Raw genomic sequence first — 24,020 nt, 5'->3', positions numbered from 1 at the left:
TAGCTTCCTCCTTTTTCTCTCCCTGTTTGAAAATGCCACCAGTTTTCTGATTCAATCAAAGCCTCTTAGAATGGCAGTGAGGAACCTAAGTTCTCCAGAACCAGCTTTGCCACTTAAAAAAAAAAAAATTGTTAATGTTTATTTCTTTTTGAGACAGAGAGAGACAGAGGGTAAGCGGGAGAGGGGCAGAAAGAGAGGGAGACACAGAACTCGAAGCAGGCTCCAGGCACAGAGCCCGATGTGGGGCTTGAACCCACAAGCCCTAAGATCATGACCTGAGCTGAAGTCAGATGCTTAACTGACTGAGCCACCCAGGCGCCCCAACTTTGCCACTTTTAACTGGGTCTTCATGGGCATGTTATTCCTCATTTCTACCCATCTATTTTCCATCTGCAAAAGTGAGGAGTTGAAATAAATCTTTCTAAGCTTCTCATATTTTGTAAGGAATATGTCATGGTTTCCTCCTTCTTTTAAAAGTATGTGGCATTTCCATAGGAACAGGGGTTCCCAAGGGCCTTGGCAAGTCTAGACACACCATGGAATTGGCAGAGGGATAGGTGGGGGTCAAGGGTAAGGGGTCTTAACTGCCTGGGTTTGAATCTTAAGTCTGTCATTTACACGCTTGAGGCTCACTTTTCCAATTTGTAAAACAAAAATAATAATAAATGGCTCTCAGAGTTGGTGTGAAGATTCAGGGAGCTTACATACCTATCGATACTGCTGTGCACAGGGTCTGACACATAGCTTTCAATGTAGCTAATGATACTAATGGCTATTGCACTAGTACTCGTTTGGAATCCTGAAGAGGTTTTAGAAGTCAAAATACCATAGTAGCTTCTTTTGTTAATGATTCCTTTATAAAGGCACAAGGGAACCAATATGTCCATGCATAGAATATGGAGTTTTAGTCATTTTACCCTCAGATATTCAATTAAGGGGTAGAAAGGGTTGGAGTACTGTTTGCTGCTGAATTTTACTCATGACCCAGAAAAGAGTCCCATTAGTCTTGTATAATATAGGGGAAATCATTCTCTCTTTTCTTTGCTGTATTCCCAGCATGCAGAGCAGGCTACAGTGCAGGGTAGGTACTTTGCAGGTTTTTTGAATGAATAAGTGATTTCACACTTTGTTTTTAGAAACTGAGGAGAATAGTAACACTCAGCAGTGAATCTTTTGGCCCTCAGATCTTAGCCTGTGACATTTGTCGAGCTTGTTTTGAAGGGGATTTGGGGACACCCCATGACAATCAAAGCAGAATTCTTCTGATACCAACGTTAGGCTTTCTGCTTTGATCAATAGGCTTATTATTTGCCCTTGAAACCTCTGTGGTGCTGGGGAATCACAGGCATTCCTCAGGATGATTTACACGGCAATAAATAATCTGTGCAGTCCGTTGCTTGCTTCATCAGCGTCTGCCCTGTTCATAAAACCCTGGAGGCTCAGTGGCCCCAAGGCTGGAGCATGGTGGACATGTTAACTACAGAACTTGTCGCTTAGTTTCATTGTTGTTTTGTTGGTACTAATATGCATCTGCAATTTCTCTTTAAGGATTGATGTAACAAAGTTATTTTCCATCTGACTTTATTATAGTTACCATACCACTTTTTTTTTTTACCTCTGTTATATGGTAGGCTCTACATATATTATCTTATCTTCACAACTACCTCTGAGTTAGGTTCTTGTCTTTTTATATAAGCAGAAACTAAAGGGGACACCTGGGTGGCTCAGTCAGTTGAGCATTCAACTCTTGATTTCAGCTCAGGTCATGATCCCAGGGCTTTGCACTGAGTGTGGAGCCTGCTTGGGATTCTCTCTTTCTGCCCCTTTCCCTCACTCGCTCTCTCTCTCGCTCTCTCTCTCTCTCTAAAATTAAAAAAAGAAAAAAAAAGAAGTAGAAACTAAAACTCAAGAAGACGAAGCTTATTTTCTGAAATCACATTGCCCGTGAGCACTGGAGCTTAGGTTTTAACTCAGATCTTTCTGGACACAAAGCTCTTAGCTACTATACCATGACATTTTTCTTATCTAGTAGACTTTCTTCTCCTACAGGGGTCTGGTGTTTATATATAGTTAGTAACCTCTTGCAAAGATCCATAAGTTTCCCATATCATTCAAAGGTGAATTTTAAATTTCTTAACAGCGTTGCAAATACATGAAATTTATAGTGACAAACATAGCCAGATTACTTTCTTGTTATCCATCCATTTAGCAAATTTACAGTTCCCATTAATTTTAATCTGTCCTTATTACCTGTTTTATATAATAAATATCTCTTAGTCATGACAGACTGAGTATAGATCACCTGAAGTAGGCTCTCTCTCAATAACCAGAGTTGCAGCTAAAGATTTGTGAATTAATTGGGAAAATTGCAAATCAGGTAGTCAGTGAAATAATTCATTGTCACATCCAATCAATAAACTTTGTAAATCAACTCATTTAATTCAAAAAATGATCTATATAGATCAAGCAACCAATTAAACAATTAGCATACACTTTGCAATTAATTAATTTAAGCATCAATCATATAATTAAGACTCCAAATTTAAGCTGCACAATTTAGAACCCTACTGCCTTGTGAACTATTAGGATCAGGTTTCTGAATGCTAGCAGATACGCAGTTTCACAATTTAACTTTGGAGTAAGGTGTTTTAAAGTGTTTCTAATTGATTTTTAAGTTTTAAATTGTCTTTATGTTGGTACAGTTTCCTACCCCTTTTCAGCAAATCAACTTTTTACTTCTCCGCCAAAGAAAAAGAAGGAAGTGTGTGTTGACTCTAAAATGGGCAAGGCTGGAATGTGGAAGTATAGACTGGACATTCTAGGGATAGGAGAAAAGTCCAAAAGTAGTGGAGAGAGCCATTTATCTGCATCAGGATAAATCAGGTCATTTGCTTTTACTCTGTTAAGTATCTTTGGTGTTTGGAATCAGAGCTTGCTGTGTGTATTTTATTTATACTTCTATTTAACTAACATAGTACTTACTTTTCCCTCCTCCTATACCATAAGCTTCCTTGAGGGCTGATACTAAATATCATCTTTGATTTAAGGGACTAAGTTCTGTGTGTTACCTATAACAGGTGCTCAGTAAATATTTGTTGAAAGAATAGATTAGTAGAAAGGCCCTTGTTTCACATTGCTTTTCATCTCCTTTGTCCTCCCACGTTGTCGCTTTATCAAATGAAGTAGGATTTAGGGTAATCTAGCTGCTTCACTAGGCTTTTGGGTAAAAGAAGAGCAGGGTCCCAGTTTGCCTGCTGTATACCATAGCCTCTGATCTCCTTGTCCCTCCTTCATCACGGTATTCACTCACCGTTTTGATTTTCCTTTCAGTGACAATGTCAGTGCCTACTGCTTGCATATTGCTGAGGATGACGGGGAGGTTGACACCGACTTCCCCCCCCTGGATTCCAACGAGCCCATTCATAAGTTCGGCTTCAGTACTTTGGCCCTGGTTGAAAAGTATTCATCTCCTGGTCTGACATCTAAAGAGTCACTCTTTGTTCGAATGTGAGTATTGACACTGTTATTAATTTCAGTATCTCATCTCTCCCTTTTAGAATTTTTGGTTTTGCTCATTGTATGGATGATATTAGGTATCTGGATGTCCATTTGTAGTGACTACTTCCAGAGAGATGTTGGGACAGCATTTGCATTGTATTTTACGCATCTGCATCTAGATTAAACACAGACTGCTTTGTAGTAGGGGATTGCATTAGGCAGATCTCTGAACATAATAATCTGTGAACCACACCCCTGGACATACTGGGTGGGGTATTTTGGAGCCTGTGAAGCAGAAATTCTGAGTTTCCTTTCTCTTTCCAGATTCCAAACTAAATGAAAAATGTGCATTGCAGCTACTTTTGTCTCATGACTGAAAATACTTATTTTTGTCTCCAACTTGTTTCAAATCATATTTGAGTTTTCCTCTCAGTTGTGTTCCTTTAGACTGATAAGGGGTTAAGTTTCCTGTGCCTTTGGCAGTCTGGTAAAGCCTATAAAAACCCTTTCAGAAAAATATTTTTTAGGTTTTTTTGTTTTGTTTTGTTTGTTTTTTTCTCTTTTGAGAGAGAGAGTGCACACAAGCAGTGAAGGAAGGGACAGAGAGAATCCCTCCAGCAGGCTCCGTGCTGTCATCATAGATACTAACTCGGGGCTCGATCCCTCTTCCAATCATGAGATCATGACCTGAGCTGAAATCAAGAGCTGGACACTCAACCTACTGAGCCACCCAGGCGCCCCTCCAGAAGAGTGTTTGTAAATGCAGGAAATAAAATCCATAGGAATATAAGAAAATTCCATTACATTTAAATATTTATGAAATTATTAAACAAATTTGTGATACAGTAATATGTATGGCTTTCTTAATACGTTTAATACCAAGATACAGCAGCCAGTCTGTCAGTAACTCCTGAAGCCTCTCGCTTCAAAGGCAGTGATGAGTATAAATGATACTTGAGAAATCTGCAAAAACTGTAGTGTTCTGTGACATCTGTGTTTTTTCTGTTCGTGACAGAGTCACCAGTACTGCCACTACAACTGGGATTTGTTGACTACATTTATAACTCAAGGAGATGCCAAGTATCAGAAGTTAATAAAAATAAAAATGTAATTTTTGTTTATTCAAGTCTCTAGAGCGAGTTTTACCCAGAGGTCCCTGTTAGAGGAAAACCTGTAGCGTTTTCTGACCAGGACTGTGGGGCCCTCTCCTGGGAACAGTAGTGACCCTTCTGGCACCCCCTGCTGTTAGGAAACAGCAAATTCACTAGCCAAAGGAGGGATTGCTTTAGAGGACTTTCCCTTGTCTCTTTAAAACATACTGCCTTTGTTTCAAATTTTTACTGAAAATAGGTTTATGCTACTTATGACATATGAATAGTTTGGGTCTTTCTACGCTTGAACAAAGAAAGAATACCTGAGTGCTTGGGGGGTGGGTAGCTAGGGGATGATTCCTCAAGTTTTTATAGTTAACGTTTCATCCCTACTATGAAGTCATGTTTGATGTATATAACAGTAGATATTTTCCCTCTTTTTATATTTAGGAGTCACTAAAACGGCAACATTAAAGAACACTGAAAGCAGTTTAAAAGTTATCCGGTGATTCCTACATCCTAATATAACTATTTTCATTTTTGTATCACCATTTCCATGTATCTATATTACAGTTTCAGTTCTAGTTTACATATTGTGTTATTCTTACTTAAAATTACAAATATTTGATATCTGCTCTTAGTTCCTACAGTTTACATTTATTATGTGCCAAGAATCCAGACAGAGACAACCCCTTTATTCATGTCGTCAGATCATTAAAATGTGCTGAGCAGTACAATAGAGAAAGGTATAGGCTGTATCAGAAGCCTATCCCGGGATGTTTAGATTGTTTACTTGCTTTGGTTTTAATAAGTGAGTCTAATAATAGCCCTTATCTCTGTCTCTTTTATTTCTGTTGAATAACTTACTTAGGACAATTTCCTGTGAGTAGGATTATTGGTCAGAGTAGAAACATCTTTAGACTTTTGCTTTGTATTGACATGTAGCCTTCTGAAAGATGTTCCAATTTACAGTGCTACCAATAGAATTCATAAAAGCATCTTTTCAAAGTCTTACCATCACAGAGTATCGTTAGAACTTCTTTCTTTTCACTTTCAAAGTGAAAATATAGGGGTATTGCAATAGTTTCCACCTTCGTTTTGTTTACTTATAGGTGACTTAGAAGAGTTGTTCTCATTAGCACATAATTTTTACTACATAAATATTAACATATGATCATAGCATTCTTTTGAACTGAAAGTCCATTTTAAAGCAAGTGTTTTTAAATCAGTGATTTTCAATACTTGGGAGTTGGGGTTGGTGTAGGCCAGACATAGCTCCCCAGGAGAAGCATCTAAAGACTACACAGTGTCTCTCTCTGAACCCCAGCTTTTGGAGAATCGAAGGAGGAAGGAGAGAAAGGTAGAGAGTAACAACGACGACTTTAAGCTTAATACTCTCATGTTTTTCCCAAACTACTTCCATTCCTGCACTCCCACTCGCAGACACACACACGAGTCAGTCCTTTTGCTATTTAAAGTTCCAGAGAACTTCTTTAGCATGTCTGGAGTGTTTCTGAAAACACGAGGTAAAGTAAAATCTTTATATGTGAGCATTTAGAACAAAAGTGTCAGTACATTTTCTGTTTCTTCTTTTCCTCAGTTTTCTGATGAAATAGTACAGCTTACTGACCGTTTGCCGTATGTGTGTTTTCTTGCTTCAGTAACCTTCCATTCACCTTTCTGGCCTATATTTTAAGTTAGAAAAGACTCTCCGGCTAATGCAGGACAGAGCAGGCCTTCAGGAGGTGCCAGGGATGTGTTCATAGTTTCAGAGCGAATTAGTTTTTACAAATTGAAAGCAATTTATGTGTTATTCTAGTTAATCCAAAAATAGCCCAGTTTTTATTATGACCATTTTAGAGACATGAAAACTGAGGCTGACAAGGATTGCTCTCAGGCCTGGATTTGCCCCCATGTCTGACTTCAAAGTCCATGCTCTTTGCAACACCCTGCTAAGGCTGAGTGAGGATGGCGGTGGGGAATCCACTGTCTTGAAGCCGGCATTTAGCTACTGTATATTGTAGTGTAGTAGGTAAGAGCATGGTGGCCTCTGGAGCCAGAGTGCTTGGGTGCCAATCCTGACTTTACCCTTAGTACTGTGTGTGTGTGTGATCTTGGATGAATTGTTTAGCTTTTTTATGGCTTAATCAAATGAATAATAATAATAACACCTACCTCATAGAGCCACTGTGAGGATTGAAGGGGTTAATATATGTAAAGCACTTAAAAGCAGTGCCTGTTTGAGTGTTTCCTGCAGTTATTGTTGTTATGATTAAAAACTCTTTGACAGCAAGAACTGGATCGTTTATGCCCCACAAACACCTAGGATAGCTCCATTACTGTGGTAGGTATGCCACAAATATTTCTTGAATGGGTAACTATTGAATAGATCTCTTTGCTGCTTCTACCATTTTCCTCTTCCCTTCCTTTCTGTTTTCTAACAGAGAGGGGCAGAGTGTGAGTAGACATTGCTCCGCTGGCTATTGGGCTAACTTTTGCTGAATATGGGCAGGGGTGGACATGGGAGCTCTGTAGACTTTGAAATCAACCCTCTTACGGGCAGACATCCTTTAAGAGACAGTAGCAAGACCATAAATTCCTTGAAGACAGGGTGCATACGGTCTTAGTTATCTCTCTCCTCAGCAGCCAGCACAGGGCTTCTTAGAGAAGGAACGGATGAACCTTGAGGTGTCTGTGGGCCGCTGGGAGGGACCCTGGTCAAGCTTTCTGTCCTGCCTCACCTTTTTGGCCCATTTGGCCTCTTCTGCAGCCCTGTTCCTGTCTTTTGAATACCGCGAAGTTCCTGGGTTGCCTTCTGGCTTTCAGAAGCCCTCACACCACCCAACCGCGTGGCTCCCATATGCCATCTTTGCCCACTCCAAGTGAGGCCTCACAGACTTTGAGCCCAGCCTAATCTGGGTGCAAGTTTCAGTTTCACAGATGACTTGCTACAGTATGACTGTAGTCTCAGTTTCTTCATCTGTAAAATGAGGGGAATAAGAACTACCTCATGGAATTGTTGTGAGGAATTTTATTAAATGTAATTTTCTTTTAAAGGAAAATTAATTCTCCTGAAGCCTCAATGTTTGCCCAAATTCATTTGATTACAGTGTTACTTAAATACATACAAATGTAAAATTTTAGCTATAAATTCCATGTCTTTATGCAACCCAAACAAAATTACAAATTAAAATCAAATAGAACTATAACATTAATAAAATATAATTAACGACTTAAATGCAACAGATGATGTTTTGTTGAAATTAAATCACTGATGTTGGATTTAATGGGTGTTAAATGTTTTACTCGTCAACTTGAGTTTTTGATTTTCATATGAAACATTGGTTGCCATATTAATATTTGTCCTTTTAAACAATGAGTGTATTTTTAACTACTAGTCCATTATTTTAATGAGCCAGTTGATTTATAGTGCATCCCTTCCCCCAATTTTAAATGTACTTTACTGGAAAAAGTAAAGAACATTTCTGCAAGGATGACCAATTTATGTCAATTTGCCCAGGACTTTCCCTGTTTCGAGATTCAAAGTCCTATACCCAGGAATACCTATCCCCTCAGCACCTAGTGAACCAGGATAATCAGTCCCCCTACTTCCTGATGTTGTCGGTTGATCTGTGCGTAAATGGTCTCTCTGCCTGATTGATACCTGTGCACAGTGTGACTTGGGCACTGCCCAGCATGATTTCCTCAAAGGTCAGCACGCCTGTTCTATAGGGAGAGCCTGTGCCCACTCTCCCATCACCAGAATGTTTCTGCGTGCAGCTTGCAGTGATATCATTTGGCTTTGACTGAGTCTATTAGTGATGTTAAATAACTCTAGCTGCTGGCACTCACAGCCCCTCAAATCTTCCCAGCCTATCCAACAAGTTGGCAGACTTTTCTTATAAAGGGCCAAGTAGTAAATATTTTAGGCTTGTGGGCCTTACCTCTCTGTACCTCAAGTCTGCCACAGTAGCAAGAAAATAGTCTTAGACGACAGTACATCCGTGCCTGGGGGTGGAGAAGGTTTGTTGACCCTGGCTTACTAGGAAGTTTATTTCTTGCTTAGGTCTGTCTAAGGAGGGTCCAGTTGCTTTCCTGGGTATTTCTCCTCTAAGCAGTGATTCAAGGCTCCTCTGACTTGGGCGGAGAATGGCAAACATGGAAGGCTAGGAGTGGCTACATCTTTCTCTCTATTGTATGTTATTATATATGTAATCCATATATAATTTTACTTTTCTAAATATATATCATGTATATATATCATGCACATGATATATATATGGGTGTATGTATGATTTTCATTAAACTAAAAGCAAAATTGTTTAAATTCTGAAACTTAGCCTGTGAATTCATCTGTTAAGCCTGGGGGCCCTTGAACCTCAGGTAGGAAATGCAGCTCAGACCCTGTTATGTAGGAAGTGTTACATAGTTGCTATTTTTGTTATTTCTGTCAGAGATTTATCAGGCTGAATAATTCACACTAAGGTGTGCATGGGGTTTAACTTTTCTTTTGGTTATTTATGGCATAATGAATACATGTCCATCATAGAAAAATTAGAAAATAGAGCTATGTTTCTTCATACAAAAGAAAATTTAAACTTTCACTTTGCTCCATCATACAAGATAATGACTTATTAAATTATATAATTATTTATGTTCAAAAAGAGGATAGTTCCTCTTAGTTAATGTAAATGAATCCCTAATTGGGAAAGTGTTCTGTGAAAAAGAATGTGACGCTGAGTGACTTCTGATGTTCTTACCAAGTCAGTGCTAGCCGAGCCTTTCTCCCCACCCAAGCCCTTGGTCCCCGGAAACTCAGGAAATAAGAGTTGTTGTCTGGGGAAGGAGAATGGATTACGCTAAAAACTTGCAAATTCGTTGCTTTCTAATGGAAACTCTCTCCTTTACCAGACAGGCAGGTGGATTTCTAAGATCTCCATTGTTCTTGATTGATTTTGGACAGATCAATTGTGCATATAAACAGGAGTCCCTAACTTGCTGACAGCTAGCTGCTCTGAGCCTACACTTTGAAGCTGTTTAGATATCAGGAGTGTAGAGGTAGAGGGCGGAAGTATAGGGGAGTATATACTTGGTCCCCCAAACTAAATAGCTGGATCTCTGCTGGTGCCTAGTATCCCCAGAAGTACCTCATGCCAGCACTGACCAAGCTATGGCCTGCTGGGCCCTTACCCGTAGTGGGACAAGGGAGAATGAGATCTTGGAGTGAACAGGAGAGGAACCCACTTTGTCCCTCCCCTCCCATTCCCCAGTACAGGGCCAATTCAGTCAGAACTCATGGAACTGAATTGAGTTTAAAAATGGCAGTGGTGATAGCAACTGTGATGGTGTCATTACATGTGTTGACATTGACATTTCACATTGGGATCCTACTCTAGAGTGGGGAAGAAGGGTTTTTAAAAGGGAAGAAAAGTCCAAACTAATAAAATGGGCAGAATCCCCCTTAATCAGAAGTAAGAACGATTGAACTTTCCTTCTGTTCATGTATTGACTTAAAATGTTGCGTGTATCAGATGGACATAGGGAAGGGACCTTTCTAACCAACAGCTACACAGCAGAGCAGATGGACTCCAGCTAGGATTTTGCTGTTGGGGAAATGGATCACTGGGTAGTCCGTAGATGGTCTTCCACCAGAAGCTGGGCTGCCTTGGACATTGTGGCCCACAAGGTTCCCAGAGACTGCTGTGGCTTCTCTCGGCCCTGCATAAAGAGAAAGGTTAGCTGCTTTTTAAGAGGCATGGCCTGGGCTCATTGCTCTTTGACGTATGTGGGCTTTTCAAAAGGGTTGGTAGTTTCAGTATACCCTCTTGATGAGATCTCCACAGTATACCCAAAGTGACCAGACCTTTTTGAAAGGATATCATCAATTTGAAGCCTCTTCTACTCTTATGTGATACTGCTTTATAGTCTGGACAGGAGAGAGAGAAAAAAAGAAAAGGAGATGAGCCATTTTGCACACTCAGTTTGGTGCCCCTAGTAGCCATTATCTCATTTATTCCTTATAAGAAACTCATTTTTATAATGTATGAGCTGAGGATCAGAGACAGGTAGTTATTTGCTCAAGGTCATACAGTTTGGTAAGGGGCAGAGCTAAAATAGGATAAAGGGGGGAAAAAGATGCCCATATCCTTTGTAACCAGGCCTGACAATATGGGTATAAATTTCTTATTTATTGTTTGCTCAAGTCATAGAGGACCAACTGTGTGTTGTTTCTTTTCATTCTGTTGTATTAGCAAACATTTTCATTGTCCAGATTGTCCTCATGTGTGGAAATATAACATATGCAGCCTGTTTAATTTTGTATTTGGAAATCTGACTTGATTTCCTTTTTGGCAACAGCTACTGTCTAGAGAACAGAAAAGATTTTTCTTTGTGTCTGTTTAAAGTGACAGAAATATTGGAGCAAGTAATAAAGATGGAAAGCATTAATTACATACTTCTAAGAATTTAAAGGTCAGACAAGCTAAATATGTATGTTTTGCTCACTGGAATGTCTCTTGAAATTGTGCCAGGATATGCTTTGTTCCTACAATAAAAGCACACATTTTAGATAGCCATCAACTTACTTTGGTATCCAAAAATTATTCCAGATTGTTGCTTTAGTTGCTATATATCTTAAAAGTTTAGGGCTCACATTTCTGACATTAATGTGATTTGTTTCATGATCCACCCCCTTTGGCCATGTTTAGTTACTACGTCTCATTTTGATTTCCTCTGTTCTCCCCTCAGCTTATGTTGGAGTCTGTCAGCTGCTGCTATGTACATGTCAGGCTAGTGACTTGTAATGTTTATTAATACAATGTCAGTCTTGCTGTTGAAAAAACTGTGATGCTTCTCAGAAGGTTGCAATAGAACGAAGCGTTTGATTTCCAGATCCTGTCTGCACTGCATGGTGAATACATTCTCAGATGTTATGCAGTTCACTGACCTGACAGTTATGGAACCCCGCCTGGGACCCCATTTCAGCAGGACATATTTGAACAGAAACAGTTTGCAAAACTTTACACACTTAAACTCCTGCCAAGGCAAACTGTTAGCCACTTGAGTTTGTTATAAATACCCAGTGGCAGTGGTTGGAAGTAGCCCACGGTGTGTTTTATATTCTGCACTGAATGTGAATGTCTTTGCAGTTATATAGAGTAGTAAATAATTGAGTTTGATTAGGGAGAGGGACCTCATTATCCCCCACCTGTGCCCAGCTGGAAGGGGAGGGTCGAAATGAAGCCATTAGCTGTCTCTCTTACTGGCATCTCAAAGAGCTCAAATACATCTGTGTCTTATTTTCTTTTCTGGCACAATCAGTCGAGCAAGCTAAGCAGGCATGACCGGATTTGGCAAGTCCCAAGGACTCTGGCAAAGATACACAAGGAGAAGGCGGAGGGCAGTCATTTTGGCTTCTCACTGCCCATTAGTCTAGCGAGTTATGTTTTTGGAAAATGTCTGTTTTGAAAAAGAGTACTTTGTCCAATGTCAAACATCACATACTCATACAATACGCTTTGATCTTAAAAAAAATTTTTGTCAGTGCAAGGGGAAACAAAATGTGGCATTCACACTAGTGTAAACTCTCTTTATGGATAAAGTAATACCCGAAGGACTTGCTTTAAAGCAGGCATGCTGCAGTTATTACAAGGCTTTCTCTTGCTCATATATTTTCATTTTCTACTTTGAAGTGCTAGGGAATGAACACGCATGGAGTTGGAACCCGCGCTGGCTGGGAACTGGAGGAGGGTGTCTTCGTCACTGTTATGGCCTGGTCAGGACTGGAGAATCAAGTGCTACTCTTGGTGACCTTTTCCCACTTCCACAAACTGAGACTGTGGCTCAAGAAACCATGATGTTCTCCAAGGGCTTTTAACAAGGGATCTCGTAGTTCATATGGCTGGTCTAAGAGTTGGGACATTTTATAATCAAACTGAATGTTACAGTGGAAGTTGAACCTTTGCCCCAGATTGGTCAGTAGTTCCGATCTGGAGGATGTGTTATCTGGAAGTCGCTTCTTCCCCTGAGTCCTCAAGGCTCCCTTCTGGGCTATAGAGAGGTTTAAAACTCAGACTTTGGTGTCTGGCTGCCCTGGGTTCAATTCCTGGGTCCTCCACGTAGCTGTGTTAACTCAAGGCAAGTGTCCTGACCTTGCCCAACCTCAGTTTCTTCCATTTTAAAATGGGACTGATAATAGCACCTACTTTTTCTGGGAGGATTAAGTGAACAAAGTAAATGCTCAGTAAATGTTCACAACTGTCATCATCTCATTTATCATTTCCTTTCCTAGAAAAGCCCGTAATTATTATATTAACTGTTGTTTATTAAACAATTCTTATAAACAGGTATTATGTTAACTACTTTAGAAGTTTTTAGCCCTCACACAATCTTACACTTCTAAGAATTAGCCCCATTTTGTAGATGAGGAAACTGGAAGCTAGAGAGGTTATATCATTCATCCCAGGAAGGCAGAGCTGAACTCCAAAGCAGGCTCTACTCTAGACTTGCTGTGTTCTGCCGCCTCTCAGTCACAGCCCTCTTTCTTATCAGGATGTAGAAGGAAGTGATCACTGTTTTGAGACATCTCCATCAAGAAGCTTCTCTGATCCCCTGTCCCTTCCCCAACTTGGTTCAGTGCCTCTGTGTTTCAGTAGCACTCTGAGCTGGCCTACCTCTTTGTGCTTATCACAAAGAACTATAATTCTTTGTCTCTTTGTCTTTCTCTCCCCACGGACTGTGCTGTTTGTGTTAGGGACCATATTGGAGATTTCCAAATCCAAAATCAGGATCTTTAATAGATGAGTGACTTCAGGTAAATTCCCTAATGCCTCCAGCCTCAGATTCCATAAAATGGATATAATAATAGCACCTACTTTATGGTTGAATGAGTTAATACAGGTTTTTTTTAAAGCTTAACATAGCACCTGGCACATGGTAAACATTCAGTAGATAGTAATTGCTGCTATTACAATTGTAATTGTTGAATAGTATCTTGTACTAATAAGTCTCATTGAATTTTTCTGCACTGCCACCATGATTTTTGACTTCCACCTTCCCCATCCAAAGCCAGCGAGTTAAGCTGAGGTGCAGTATACCTGCTTCTCTGCTTTATGCTCTCAGAAATGAAAGCCTCAAAATCGGAGCCCAGGGCGCTCTTCTGTGAGCCTCAGAGGGGGTTTGCTGCCCGGGCCAGAGATTATTTGCCTACAGTGCCCCTGACTCTTGCCAACATGCCCATCAGATTGCACATTTTAATAGCCCTGGATTACCAAGTGTAAACAATGGCTGGGATCTGCTCCCCCAATAAGCAATCTCTGCTGATAGGGTAGGAGACAGGGGGTAAATGGGGCTTCTTGTCTTGGGAGTGATGATCTGGAACAAGGAGAACACAGGAGAACTGACATTTCTAAGTTCCTTTGCCGCCTGCCAGCCATAGTGCCAGGTGCTTGGCGTGCATTGTCTATTTTCTCCTCCCCGACAATTCTGTAGGGAAGCGGCCTCCTCATTTCGTGAATGCAGCTCAGGTTCCCACATGTTGAGGCAACATCTTGGTGAACCGTAGAACCGGGATTTGAACCAAAGGGTATTTAACTCCCAGCCCGTGTTTTCCTCTCCAGTGTGTTGCCTTCCAGCGTGGATTCTGGTTCCAGCTCTGTCCCTGTAAGTAGAATCTAAGCTTTTCAGATAAGGACCTGTGCCCCTGCTTCCTCTCCGTGCCCATCATCTCTGGTTTAATACTTAGGAGAGAAATGCTCGTCGTGTTGGGTTAATGCTGGTATAAAAACTTCCCTTTGGTAACTGAGTGGCTTTGCACTGGGACAGAGCTGAATTTCTCGAGTGAGTAATCTCTTTTTAAAATGCCCATATGTTTTTCAGTGGTTACGAGACTTGACAGGACCTAACTTTGAATTGACTGAAGCACTCCTGGCAGCATTTAGTCAGCTCCCCAAAGTGGCGCTTCATCCTAGACCAGCCCCGCAGCCCAGGGAGCTTGGAGGGCAGCCGCTTCTGCTCAGTGCCCCCAGAGTGTCCTGCTGTGACAGGGAACAAGCTGTCTGTCCACGAGGGGAGCAGGAGGAAGAGCAGTTTCTGAGCTGAGACTTTGGGTCTGTAGCCCATCTGCCTATCCGTCCGCCTGTCTGTGCAAAGGCTAGTCACCCCCAGCACAGGTCACACCTCAGGGATTGGAATGCAGGGCCACACGGAAGGGAGGCGGGGCTAGCACCCTACCTACCCGCTGTCAGCATGTCCCTCCAAATCACTGTCTTCTCAGCCACAGACCCAATGCCCAATATTAAATAAAAGCGGCTCTCAAAGATGTATTTCAATAGACTTTTTAGAAAGCCCATAAAAATTCCTGGATATAAAGAAATGAGGCATACAACCCAGAACGTTTGGAAGCCGAGCTGAAGATTGTGGGAGCAAGTCTCCATATCCATTTATTAAATGGGAGCATAACTTAACAGCTGCACTTAGATGTCTTCTGAGAACCACTTATGTTCTGTCCTCTTGTATTCTAGAAACAGTTTGCCCCCTTAAGTGCTGTAGACTTGGAGCAAGAGCCAAAGCTGGTGTTTGTCTGGAGGGAGAGAAGCGAGTGGTGTGGGAGACTGGCCTGAGGAAGCTTTCATTAGGTCTGGTTGAGTGTGTAGTACGTGGGTCACAGCCTCTTTCTCCTTTCAATGTGCACGATTTTACCGAAATGGAGCCCCAGAGTAAGACACCGCACACTCGTGAAAGCACATTCTGAGCGCCGTGTGTGCCCCTTCCCTTCACTGTTGTTTTCATTTTCCTCTCATGAACCTTGCTACCCTGGCTTCAGCACGGAGGCTGTAAAGGAAGATGGAGAGCCGAGTTACCTCAGAATGATCACTATCGTTAACATTCACGGGTGGTTCACTTATCATTCCTGACTGCACAGACATGGCAGCCGCCCGGAAGCGTCCGCAGGTGTAGCACGGTGATACATATTACATTGTGCCACAATGGATTTATGTATTCTGTAACAAAAGAAAAGTGTAATGAAAAAATACAGAAGGTAATCCTTTATTCCTCCACCACACAATTTATCAGTAATGCCTGTGGATGATAAGTGCCAGGGATTTCCTCTGCTTGCTTTAACCTTGTCACCCAGGTACGTTTTGGTAAAATGACAGAAAAATACAGACTAGGGATTTTCCTCTGTTCAAAAATCTTTTCAAAGGACACTTTCAATTTATGGAAGTTAGTCCAAATGCAAGGCTTTCTTTTGAGCTTCTCATCTGCCTTTGCTACAAAAGATAAACGTATGGGTTTGAAATAATGCTGTCAGCCAGCCAGCAGATTAGGAGAGAATGTAAGCAGTTTATAAGCAGATTCCCATCTAAAATAGTTCAGGTGGACCCCAGGTAAGTGGAGGTTCATGAGATGTAGCCCAGTACTAGTTTGCACGTATTCGAGAACTTGTGTTCCCTTTTAGGCCCCACTCACCCATCGCCCAACATATTGTCACAGATGGAGCGCATACTGACTTCCGAGGAGAGAGCAGGGGAAGACAAGTCTGAACGCAGATGATTGGCGTTTGTTCCAAACCCTCGCTGGCCTAGTGCCAGAGCAAATACCCCCAAGTTTATAAATGCACCAGGCACTTTACATTTCAGTGCTCTTGCCAAAGTATCACTTACTGCATCGCTCCCTAAATATAGTTTTAAAAAAAGAGCTATTTCTTATTTTGCTTTGATCAGTAAAATAAACTTTTAAAGATTGTTCTGGGATGGGGTCCAGCTTCTGAGGTAAAGAATGGCTGGAGCTCAGGCATGATTCAGTAACAGAGTGTTCAGTAAAATTAGCTTGACAGTTCTCAGGCCTGCTGTTCAATAGCAAGAACTTGACCAAGTTAAAATGGATGATCGTGCTGGCTAGACCAGCGTCGGCTTTTGCTTTTTAACAAATGGAATGTCAAGGATTAAACAGCAAGCCGTATGGAGAGGAGGGGTGTGGAGATGTCTTTGTATTAGAGAAGCAAATTGGGTCCTTGGTTTTGAGATCAGCCCCCAGCTTGTGGATCGCCAGCCACCTGGTTGGGTCCAAGCTAGGTTTAAGACCCCTTCCCAGGCCGTCCTACCATTGGGAAGCTTTTCCATGGCTTAGCTTGGGGCTTGGCTTTTCTTTCAGATTTCTTGTCAATATGAAGTTCTGCCATGTTTTTTGGCTGTGTGTTCTCCTTTGAGATTTTTATGAGGAAATGGGAATGCGACCAACCTCCTTGTGGTAATTCCCATGTTCCATAGTTGGAAACTTGGGTCCCGTTTGTTAGATGAGCTTCTTGGAATTGGTCTGTTTTGTTCTGGTGCCCGAGCATAGTGAGTAGTATTTGTGATACTTGCTATTGCAATTAACAGTCTTAGTGAAGTTATACCTCACCCAAGGATGGGCTGCTTTTCTTAGGGTACTTACTCCATACCAGTTTTTTCCTTTCTAGATGAACCACTCCCTCCAAGTTCACCTGGCTAGGAGTTTGCAAGTAGTGTTAGTGTTTTGCTGTGTAATTAGTTATGCTTCATTTCATATTTTGTTTGACCTTCTAGGACCGAGTAGATTAAAACATTCCTCCTAAAGTGTACACAAACTGTATGCTTTTTTTTCCTGAATATTTATTTTGAGACAGAGAGGAGGGGAAGGGGCAGAGAGGGGAGGGACAGTGGATCTGAAACAGGCTCTGCACTGACAGCAGAGAGCCCAGTATGTGGCTTGAACTCACAAACTGTGAGATCATGACCTGAGCTGAAATCGGACGCTTAACCGACCGAGCCACCCAGGTGCCTCCAAACTGTATGTTTAAAATTTATTTATTTATGTACTTACTACCCAGTGAGGAAGAGCCTTTTTTTCCTTATTCGAATTGCTTTGTGCTGCCCTATTTTCCCCTCCACCTCCCAACCCTCCTCACCCCATGAAGTTTTTTCCCTCTAGGGCCGCATGAGCTTTGATGTGATGGTGGGATCTGCCTGCAGTGACACCTGCTGACACAAGCCAAGTTTATTTTCAGGCCTTGTGCAGGATTTGGCTTGGAAGCCCACATGAGGAACCCACGGCACTAGTGACCCACACAGGCCAATTAGATTCAATTTGAGATAAATTAGGAGAACCTTCCCTAACTCTGACCTTTCTTTCACTTGGAGCTGTTCATACTAAAACACTTCTCTGTCTCTGTCTCTCATTGGAAGTGGGTTCATTTAGTCTCTTTTTAAATAATTGGCACTTTGAGGTACACTTAGTAAAACTTTGTTAAACACAGTGAAGACTGCAGGAACATTTCTCTGGTTGAATGGTGGTGATGATTTTATATTTGTCTTTTCCTACAGAAATGCTGCTCATGGATTCTCCCTGATTCAGGTGGACAACACAAAGGTCACCATGAAAGAAATCTTGCTTAAGGCAGTGAAGCGAAGAAAAGGATCCCAGAAAATTTCAGGTGAGACCCAGGAAATAGACTGTTAGAAGTGCTTGGTGTATGCATACGTGTGTGTGTGTGTGTGTGTGTGTGTGTGTATTGATGCCTGGCTAGATTGTTTTAGATATCATTGCCTGACGGTTTGGTTAGCAGGTCTACAGCTTTTTTGAGCTGCCACTGGGCCCAAGGAAGGGATTGGGTCAGTGGCATATGTGAGAAGAATGTGGTCATATTGATTATGGAAGTTCCATCATTAATAATTTGTGATAAATGAAGACAGAGCCATTTGAACTATTAGTTGGTGTAAAGCTGTCTGGAAAACCAAATCCTAAATTTGAAGTACTGCTTTTAATTTCATGTTTTCACATAATTTTCCATGGGGGAGACTTTCAGTTGCTCATGCTTGGGGCATGGAATAAAAACAACAATTTCCATTTTTGCCAAATGAGGGGCACCTGCAAAAAGATTTTTTTTAAGATAAGTCACTTGATGTGCACAAATATCTGTTAATCTTTAATTCCTCATTACCCAACTTTGTACAGAAAATTAGCTTATGGTATTAGCGATAATATTTAAAGGATACGAGGGAAAATATTATCAGTATTGAGGAATAATTATTTTCAGAAATAGCTCAAAGATTTGTCATACCACAGACAACTTTAATATATATCAACCTGTATATGACATGTCAGATATCATAGCTTTATAAATAAATGAGACTTCTTAAACACCTTTGGTTTCATCTTTTGGAGAGGAAAAAAAAGCATTAGTCAGGTTGAAGAAAATAGTTTTGTGTTCTTTTTAAGGGGAGGCATATAATCTGTTCCAGATTTAATTAGCTATCTTCAGATGAAAGCTGAAGTTTTAATAAAAGTTAGAAGAGATAACACAGTGAAGGACACGGATGAGCTGTCTCAAGGCCATATTCCAGGGGAACGATAAGAGCTGTAAAAAATGGCAGAGGAGAGCAATTGAATGGAGCAATGAAAATCTGATTCTCATAAAAAAGAGAGAGAGAGAGAGATGCTGGTAGGGGCGGTTGTAGATGAGACCTGCTAGCGTCTGCAAGCAATTTGGATGCTTGCCAGGAGTCATTGTTCACCCTCGGCTGTGGCGGCTCCGTCCAGATGTGCCAACCGCACGTTTCGGCTTTTGCCAGCTGACTGCGCCGTTTGATAACCAGCTCTCTGGATGCCCATCACTGGCCGCAGAGATAGAATTAAATGATGATGATCTTCCCACAAGTTGGGAGAGGAAACAATGCATATAAATCTTGATTTCATCTCAGCATGAGAAGTCTTTATCCATCATCACTCATAATGAACAAGTCGTTAGCTGGGATGAATGGTGTTCTGGTTTTTCCAAACACCTCTTTTGTTCATTTTTTGGGTGACTTTTATCCATTGCATGGGGGTCAAACCTCTTTACGTTTAAGGGATGATTGAAGAGGCACAGCCTCTCCTTCCCAGGGGAAAGTAGGTATTTTGGGGGTTCTAGGTACCAATCTAATAGCGTTTCAACAGCTTCAGATGTTTAAAGATATTCAATAGGCATTCATCTTCCTTGAGGATCCTGTTTTTTCCTCTTGTTTTGTCTCTAAATGTTTTATATAATAGTGTATTTTGTGACACATTCATTAAATTCAAAGATAAGCATTATTTCAGGGGAGCACCTCCAAGGGGAGGTGAGACCAGCTTTTTAAACCTTCTTAATAGAAATTCTGCTGTTGCAGGTTTTTTTAGACCGTGAAACCTCTTTGAACTTAGATGCAGCTGAACCAGTGTCTTTCCCTCTGTCTCCAGCTCTCTTTCCAATTGTATACCTATCTATCTGTGTCCATCTCCAGCAAGCACGTTTATCACACACACATTTATTTATGTTCACCTACGTGTACACATCCCTGCCATTTCCATCTGAGACTTTGCCGTATCCAAAACACAGCGATCTGCATTATTTATTCCCCTTCATACTAGAGAAGTCATTTGAGATTGATGTATTTACATAAATTACTGTCCATTTTCTTAATCCAAAAAGCTCTGTAAAATGAGAAGCTCTTTCTCTTGCTTTATTAAGTCTGGTCTCATGAAATAGAAGGATCTCCAATTTGGCAAAGATGCTTATGTAAGGTTAGCTTGATAAAGGCGGTATATTTTGTGGTTTTGAACTTTTGTATTGTGGAGTGGACTTGTTTTAGAGGGGAATTAATGAAAAGAGGAAAATCCTCTTGTCATAGACAGAAACACAGTATGTTTCCTTTAAAAAAAAAATTCCACAGTTGGCTGTAGAATGCTTACACCCGTTATGACACATGAACTTAGTCATGAACTCAAGAACTTGGTGGCAAGAGATGCCAGGCTAGAGATGTTCATGCTGCACTTCCTGAGTGTCTACCACAGTGACCTGCGCAGTCTTTGCAGGAAGGGGCCTGCCTTGCCCCACGTCCAGGACCAAAGCGGAGTGCTCGGCTCTCTCATCAAGAGGCTTTTGCCTGAGCGAGTGCAGAACAGCACTTGTCTCTTTGCTGCTCTTACTTAACTGAAGTGAGAGGCAAAACACTCCACTTGAGATGAATGTGTGCCGTGCGAGGCAAGGGCTCTCAACTACTTGTTGATTAGAGGCTAGTTGCAACTAGAACAAGAGTTCAGAAATCCTTTTGCAGGCCGACAGTGAACTTCTGGTGCTTATCCACAAACCCCAAACTTCTCTCCTCTTTTTTTCCAGACTGACCGTACAACTCTCCATTTCATGATAATAATAAGTTGAGAACTTAAACTACGGTATTATTAAACCCAGATGTGGGCTTAATGACTGTTCTAGTGTTTAAATACTCTGTTGCCCTTCCTTCTGGCACTTCCTCCCCCATTTTCATTTGTAAAAAAATCAGAAGGTGGCAGGTATGTGAGCAAAAGAATTCTTTGTTTAGGCAGATAGTTTTGTCAGCGGAAACCCTTAGGGTTTTAAAGTATTTTTGCTTTGTATGGATAGAATATCATTACAGGCACTTGTAACTGATCTAGAATTTTGACTTGCATTATTTGTAATTATTTCATTGTCATAACTGTTTATGAACACTGCAGGGTTTTTCGATTAATATTCATGTCCTGAACTATAGTAATCTTTTCGCAGTGTGTTCCAGTCGGTTCTCTGCTAAGGCCCATTTTTTTAAAGCCCATCTTTAAATGTCTCTTTTAAACTTTCTCTGCAGCTTTTCATTTTATTACTGACCACTTGACATTTGAAAGCTACCTGCATTGGCAGAAGGCCCCCACTGTTTAAGAAAATTATAAATGAAGAATCAGGTTTTAGAAGAATTAGCTGAAACCTCTTTACTGATTTTTATAGTTGGGTGTGTATGTTTTTGATATCATGAAGAGTAGCCTGTCCGGTCCCTTGATTTAGCTAGTGAAATACACTAACCTGTTTTTTAGTGACTAAAGCTCTTAGCTCATCAAGTTCTCCTTTTGTCAAGTTCACCCTCAAAGTTCGTGACCTTCTGAGCTTCTTAGTATTTTGTTGTTGTTTAAAAATGCTATTGTCACCAACCTTTACCAGCCTTCTGCCACATAGTGTTGGGTGTGGCAGGGACACTTAAGAAATGGAGGCAGATAGAATTTCAGTTTTACGTTGACAAAGAACTACAGTTAACTCTTGAGCTACAAAAGAGAGAAAGTTTCCTTTAAAGTGAGATTTTTGCGGGCAGAATAGTTTTCTGCATGGCTGTTTCGGTATTTGTTGTCATTATGAAATGGAAGTATTTTTCTTTACCATCTATTGAAAAATTGAACCAGAAGCATATTAACTTTTTCTCACCCCTATTCATTCTTGCCTTTTGAAATGAAAGACCAATTTTTATTAGTCTAAAAATCCTTTTGAAAAGTTCTTACAGTATTATTAATAAAACTTGTGACATTCATTTTTGTTTTTCCCTCATAAAATCTTACCCAGATTTTGAAAGATCAATGTTAGCTTTATCAAGTGGACTCTCTCTCACCATCTCTGTTTAGAGTCACAGACCACCTTATTGCTTGCTAACGTACTGTGTTTTTCACAAGACACCTAGAATGTCATCAGTGATGTGGCCTAGTCTAGGATGCTTCCACATTGTCCCTGAATCACTGCTAGGCGCAGAGAAGGGGAGAGAACAGCTACCACAGGGTGCAGGGTTCTGATCAGAAAGACAACTAATGATGACGTCACTGGATTCTCCAGTTTTATATTAAAGGTTCATGTAAAATGTAAACTTTGATCCATGACGTATTTGTAGCTTGTGTTGTACATTTCACTCCTCATGTGTTCCCATGTGTCAGACCTGTGCTAGATGCAGGGAGGCAGTGGGATGCAGATTTGCAAGGCCCTTGCTGAGCAGCAACTTACATCCTACCTAGAAGGAAGGTAGATAGGAGGGGTTGAGAGAGAATAAGATGCATTGTATAGGATGGTCAGGGAACTCCTCCCTGAGAAATTGACATTTAAATTGTGACCTTCACATTTAAGCTGTGAAGAGTTGGGGAGGGCCAGTGTCATACAAAGCAGTAGCTATTAAAGGCTTACTATATTTTAATATAAAAAGAACATTTCAGATTACTTTGTAATTAATTTACTTACCTCTCTTCTTCCTACCCCCTCTTAAAAAAATGTAGTAAAATTGAAATTTGAATTGTTCCCTGTGTTAAGTCCCCACTTCTTACCCATTAGCAGGTCCTCTTGGATTTACCTCTAGAATATATCCTGAACGTATTCAATCCTTTCCTTCTGCACTGGATAAGTCCAGATCACCATGACTTCACCTGAATTGTTGAAAAACAATCTGGTTTTCCTGCCTCTGCTCTTGGCCCCCTCCGGTCTGTTGTCTACACAGCAGCCAGAGAGATCTTGTAAAATATAAATCAGATCAAATCTGCTCCACATCCTTCAGTGACTCTTAGTTGCATTCATAATAAAATCCAACTTCTAGCTACTAGGAAATACTTCAGGGCCCAAAGAGGGGAAGGTACCTACAGAGAACAGCACAAAGAAAGAAAAGAACTGGAAAGACATGCAGAATTGACAGTTGCAGTATGAAAGAGGAATATAGACAGACGTGGGGGAGAACCTGGGAAGCTAGGGCAGGGGCATTTGGAGCCTGTAACCTAACGTGTGTCAGGAGGGGAGTTGGTCTTTCCCCAAGATGTGATTCCAGTGAGGTAAGAGCTGATTTATTGAGTGCCTTTGTGTACTTATGCATACTATCTCATTTAATCTGCAGACAGCCCTAGAAGGCAGATTTTATTATGCCTGTCTTACAGACAAGACTTTACATGTGTGTATATATGTGTGTGTGTTGTCAGTGTCAGGGTGCATGTTAGAATTAAGGAACTGTGAGGATGGCGTGTGTAATCACATACTTACCTCTTGGAGCCTCCCTTTCCTCTAAAAGAAGTTAAAGTTACCAAAATTTCCACAGTAAGTAAATGGCAGAATCTAAATTGGAGCCCAGGCTTTTTTGACCTCAAAGCCCATACTCTTTTTATTGTACCATGTTGCTTATTAGAACCCTAATGGGAGAACAAATTTAAAATTCTGTAAACAGAAATGTTCATTGATTCTAAAATCTAAATGCACTAGGGAAGTGCAACATTTAAAGGAACCCTGTGGTGAATCTGGATATAAAGCCAGGAATTCTTTTTGTAATTGCACAGTTTGTCTGTATTGGTGTCAGTTTTAATGTTTTATGTCTAGCTTTCTTAAAGCAACATACACCTGTCCCTAGCTGCCCTATGAAGAAGAGAAGCCCATATGTTTTAGAAGGAGAGGGGTTTCTAACACTCTCCTAACCTGAAATGTTCTCCAAAGACTAAAATAAAGAATCTTCTGGCCATAAGGTTGAAAAGAACCTTACTTCATGTGTAATTGTAAAGATGGAAAATCCAGTAACCTTTCTTTGGTGAAAGTAGTTTGTGAGCCACAGATACAGACTTGTGGTTTCCTTATGCTGTAGCTGCTTCTTTCCTTTAAAAAAA

General features: G+C 40.8%; 1 protein-coding gene across 8 annotated transcripts in view; it reads left to right on the top strand.

The window, feature by feature from the left end:
* Window positions 1-24,020, top strand: part of MAPKAP1 (MAPK associated protein 1) — a 238,696-nt gene that overhangs the window by 125,279 nt on the left and 89,397 nt on the right. For all 8 annotated transcript variants that reach the window (XM_077768234.1, XM_077768238.1, XM_077768233.1 and 5 more), the window contains 2 exons: window positions 3,331-3,507; window positions 17,933-18,042. In XM_077768234.1, the coding sequence (XP_077624360.1) occupies window positions 3,331-3,507; window positions 17,933-18,042 (287 nt within the window). The remainder of the gene's footprint in view (window positions 1-3,330; window positions 3,508-17,932; window positions 18,043-24,020) is intronic.

Source organism: Crocuta crocuta, unplaced genomic scaffold (genome assembly GCF_008692635.1).
Source record: "Crocuta crocuta isolate KB4526 unplaced genomic scaffold, BGI_CrCroc_1.0 scaffold35, whole genome shotgun sequence".
NCBI classification, from domain to species: Eukaryota; Metazoa; Chordata; class Mammalia; order Carnivora; family Hyaenidae; genus Crocuta; species Crocuta crocuta.
The sequence above is the reverse complement of the archived record's forward strand: the minus strand, read 5'-3'. Positions and strand labels throughout refer to the sequence as shown.